This window comes from Lactuca virosa, chromosome 4 (assembly GCF_052849685.1).
Source record: "Lactuca virosa cultivar CGN04683 chromosome 4, Lactuca_virosa_CGN04683_v6, whole genome shotgun sequence".
NCBI classification, from domain to species: Eukaryota; Viridiplantae; Streptophyta; class Magnoliopsida; order Asterales; family Asteraceae; genus Lactuca; species Lactuca virosa.
The window spans coordinates 442,728,735-442,733,273 of NC_136429.1; the positions used below are offsets into that span (position 1 = coordinate 442,728,735).

At 36.6% G+C, this 4,539-nt stretch overlaps 1 protein-coding gene across 2 annotated transcripts; it reads left to right on the forward strand.

The window, feature by feature from the left end:
- Positions 1 to 1,108: 1,108 nt before the first annotated feature.
- On the forward strand, positions 1,109 to 3,926 carry LOC145169223 (aspartyl protease family protein 1-like). 2 transcript variants are annotated; one of them, XM_079087790.1, is made up of 9 exons: positions 1,109 to 1,666; positions 1,987 to 2,122; positions 2,208 to 2,446; positions 2,526 to 2,750; positions 2,892 to 3,027; positions 3,126 to 3,199; positions 3,373 to 3,472; positions 3,645 to 3,716; positions 3,814 to 3,926. In XM_079087790.1, exons 1-8 carry the CDS (start codon positions 1,377 to 1,379, stop codon positions 3,654 to 3,656), a joined length of 1,212 nt encoding a protein of 403 aa, XP_078943916.1. In that variant the 5' UTR covers positions 1,109 to 1,376; the 3' UTR covers positions 3,657 to 3,716; positions 3,814 to 3,926. The 2 variants fall into 2 exon arrangements, with proteins under 2 accessions (XP_078943916.1, XP_078943917.1); XM_079087791.1 differs by having other exon boundaries at positions 1,113 to 1,666; positions 2,211 to 2,446.
- The last annotated feature ends 613 nt before the right edge of the window (positions 3,927 to 4,539 follow it).

Here is a 4,539-nt window from a genome sequence, read left to right on the forward strand (position 1 = left end):
CACAGATCTACAGTTACATCAAGATCTCTCTGCAATCGGACTGACATCTTTGAAAATCAAGCTTCTAACATCTCCAACTCTACTGGATTCAACATCTGAGGAATCATGTGTGATTCAGTTAGATGATGAAATGTCGCCTGTAGAAAACAATGGGGGCTCTCCTTCGTCTTTCTTTTTCCCCGTCACAAACCCTTACACTTCATCGAACCTCCTTCCCTATTTCTTCTTCTCGTATCAAAGCTAAGCCACCCCACCATCCCACCCTTATTCTTTCTTCCAATCCCAACGGTGCTTCCACTTCTACCAATGACCTCTGTCGCCCTTCCATCGACGACCTCCACATTCCTTTCACTGAATGCTTCTGATCAACATGTTTCTTTTTGTACTTATTTCGATTGTAATCCTTTTTTTCTTATGTTTCAAGATCTGGTGTGGTAATGTTGAATTCTGAAGCAAGATGTCTCTTTTGTATGAAGTAAACCTGGTTTTGGTGTGAGGTTAGACTCTCGGCATCAAGCTGATGAATTTCAATGTGATAATTTCTTAACCTAGATAAAAAACGGAAGTAGATATAAAGGGGAGAGAAGTGTAGTGGTGGCAAGTTATTAACTGGATTCGTTTGCTGGTAGCGATTATACACAAAATAGTGAATGGATTTTCCTTTTTGATTTTGGGTTGCAGGTGATCTACTGGAAGAAAGAAAAATAGAGAAGAAGGGGTGGATGGGGAAGAAGACGATGGAGGAGAGAGAGAGAGAGAGAGAGAGAGAGAGAGAGAGAGATTTTGTATTTATTTATTAATTATAAAATGGTTAAAAAAGAAAGAAAAATGAAAAATAAATATGTTAAGGGTATTTTAGTCTTTTCAATTTGGAGAGGGACCAAATCCACAACGAAACTAGCTCAAAAAGGACCACTAATCCAAAAAAGTCGGGATTTGGACTAAAACCCCAAAAAAATGCATACCACAGGGACCATTTTTGCAATTTTGTCAAAAAAAATTAGCCAATAAGATCAAAGAACTGTTCAAGTGACACTTGTAAATTAGTATGTATATATAATGAAAAAAAAAAAGAAAAAAAAAACCTGCTTTCTGCTTTCGTGTTCATATTCATGAGTCGTGACACAGACAGACGGCAGAAAAGACTCGCTACTTATTTTCGCTTATACTCGTAGGCCGTAGCAACTCTCTCTTTCTCTCTCGCTGAAACTATATACATGATACATATACACATGCATACATGTTACCCTTCAAAGATCCATTCTGTTTCTAATTTTTCATATACTTCGGTTAAAAGAGAATTTCCATCTGGGTGTTCTCTTTTTTCCTTTTCATTTTTCCGATTAACTCCCTCGAAATTCTCTTGATTATTTGAAATGGGTTTTGGGTCTAATTTGATTTTGGTATTAGTTGGGTTGATTTTTGTGGGTTCAAGATTAATTCATGGTTTTGGGATCTTTGGATTCGATATGCATCATAGATACTCTGATCCAGTGAAGGGTATTTTGGATATCGATGATCAGCACCTACCTCAGATGGGTTCAGTCGATTATTACTCGGCTATGGCCCACCGTGACCGTCTCGCCGGCGCCGGCGACGCTACCGTCGAATCCTCTCTAGCGTTTGTTGACGGCAATGAAACTTATCAGCTTCCTTCTCTAGGATTGTAAGGCTTCTCTTATCGTTACTTATTGACATTCGTATTTCCCTTCGATTCTGTTTCTGTTTTCACCGTCGATTGAAATCGAATAGAATGATTGAATTCTTAATGTCGATGACAAATTATCCCTACTTTATTGACTTTAATTTGGGGAATTCCGGTCATCGGAGATGTAATCAGAGTAAATTCGAATTGGGTATTTGTTAAATTAGTGAATGAAACTCAAGAACAACCAAATTCTCGATTGTTTACACTTCATATGTAATTCCAATATTTTTTTAACTTCTATACACATAATTCTTGAAATCTTGTGGGAAATTTTGCAGCTTGCATTATGCAAATGTATCTTTAGGTACTCCAAGTTTATGGTTTCTTGTGGCACTCGACACAGGAAGTGACTTGTTTTGGATACCTTGTGATTGTCGAAGCTGTGTCAAAGGATTAGTCACAAGATCAGGAAGAGTATGTATTTCATCACCACTTTTTACCAATATCAGTAACGGTAACAGTAAAAGTAATTGAAGGTGATGATTGTGTTTTCTCTTAGCAGCTTGATTTCAATATATACAGCCCAAATACGTCTTCAACAAGTACAAGAGTTCCTTGTGATAGTAGTTCGTGTAGACTAAGAAAACAATGCTCAGCAAGACCAGAAATTTGTCCATATCAAGTGAATTATCAATCAAGTAACACTTCATCTACTGGGATCTTGATAGAAGACACTTTACATTTGACAACAGAAGACACTTCATTGAAAGCCACTGTTGATGCAAAGATCAAGTTTGGGTACGTATCTATTCTTTATAATCAGGATGATGATGAGGAGGATGAGGGCATTTATGTCTTTAGCTATTTTAATCTGTAGGTGTGGAATGATCCAAACGGGCTCATTTTTAAATAGGGCAGCCCCAAATGGGCTGTTTGGGCTTGGAATGGAGAAAATGTCGGTTCCTAGCATTTTAGCAAGTAGTGGTCTTACTGCTAATTCATTCTCTATGTGTTTTGGTTCTGATGGAGCTGGAAGAATCAATTTTGGAGATAAAGGAAGTTTGGATCAAGGAAAAACACCATTGAATCTTGATACACCTCAGTAAGTTAGTTTACTTGTGTATTAAGACATTAATTTTGAAAACTCTACCATACACTACTTTGTACGAGAAACAAACCAATGAAAGTACATTGCTATTTCTTTCATTTTTAAACCCTAATTTATGATTTTCTTTTCCACTAGTCGAACGTATAACATTAGCATGACACAAACAGTCGTGGGAGACAATGTGACAAATGTAGATTTCACTGCGATATTTGACACTGGCACCTCGTTCACGTATTTGAATGATCCCGCATACTCCATTATTAGCAAAAGCGTAAGTATTATTACTTTCTATTATAGCATTCTACTTTCATTTTCAATTTTTTTTTTAATTCCAACTTATTCGTGTGATTTATTTTATGTTTTTTGTAGTTTGCTTCACAGACAAAAGAGACTCGGAGTCAACCGCGTTCAAACCTTCCTTTCGAGTATTGCTACGACATAAGGTCAGTGCAGAAAGAACGACTTAATAGAGAAAGTCAGAAAGCTAGAGAAACGAGGCTTTCCCGATTAAGTCATGCCTAATTACAAATTTGCCATTGTTCATTATTAACTTTCATTTTCCGAAGTTGTTATATTCTCAAATATCATTTATCCAAACAACACTTGTTTTGTGCAGTCCGGGCCAACAGACGTTTGAAGCGCCACCGTTGAATCTAACAATGAAAGGAGGAGACCAGTTTTCCGTCACCAATCCCTTCGTTAATGTTCCACTTGAAGTAAGACCAAGTTTTTTTTTTTTTTTTTTTTTCTTCACTTGTATCTATTTTAACTCGTTTAAATTTTGAATGTATCTTGTTATTGTGGTTATTCCGAGTGACAAGCTCATGAAGAATGGTCGCTCCCACAGATATAATAAATATTACATTTTTTTTTACTATTATTATTCAGAAAACTTTATGACGGGGTATCGAGTAGTATTCGATCGCGAGAAGAATATTTTGGGTTGGAAACCTTCTAATTGTGAGTAAATCTCAACCAACACTTATAATCCTCCACAGACTGTTTTTACTTTTACCCATTATGTTAAATGATTAACCGTATGACGTTTTATCTTCAGGTTACAATGCTATAGAATCAAAAACATTACCAATAAGTCCACGGGCCTCACCCAAGGGTTCACCGTCTATGTCGGTGGGACCCAAGGCCACAGCTAGGAATGGTTCACCGAGCTCGAGTCAGGTTCAGCCAGGAAATGGTGCATATGGGTTGATGACATCATCGTATACATATTTCATACTTTAGTCTCTATTGTTGCCAATTTTTTCATGGTTTTGTTGTAATTCTTGTTTTGCCATTTGTAGAGTTACATTGGTATATCATGCTACGATGCACCGTATAGAGTATAGAATCATATCACATACATATAGAGATACTTGTCGATTCTTATTTAGTTTTAGTATATATATATATATATATATATATATATATATATATATATATATATATATATATAGGGGTGAGCATTTGGACCGGACCGGTGAACCGGACCGTTTTTTGGACCCCCGGGCCGGTTCTCGGTTCTAGGAATCCATCCCGGTCCGGTCCGGTTTTTTTTCCTGGTCCGGTCCGGTTTTTACCGGGTTTAGAGCCGGTTGGACCCGACTTAAAAAAAATTTGTAATCTGTGAAATTTTTTAAACAACCATAACTCATTTGTTTTAAATCGGATTGACACGCAGTTTTTTTCCGATGTTTAACTTATAGTTTGTAGATGAATTTAGACTATAGTTTTGTTGATTTTGGTATAGTATTCAATGAGTTACAAACTTTCAAAGTTGAGCTAT

What these genes read in the sequence shown, in the direction of transcription:
- LOC145169223 (XM_079087790.1), top strand. Translation starts at nt 1,377, where the DNA reads ATGGGTTTTGGGTCTAATTTGATTTTGGTATTAGTTGGGTTGATTTTT. An exon ending in GATGCAAAGATCAAGTTTGG is followed by an intron (nt 2,447 to 2,525) that starts GTACGTATCTAT and finishes TTTAATCTGTAG; the next exon opens with GTGTGGAATGATCCAAACGG. An exon ending in ACTCCATTATTAGCAAAAGC is followed by an intron (nt 3,028 to 3,125) that starts GTAAGTATTATT and finishes TGTTTTTTGTAG; the next exon opens with TTTGCTTCACAGACAAAAGA.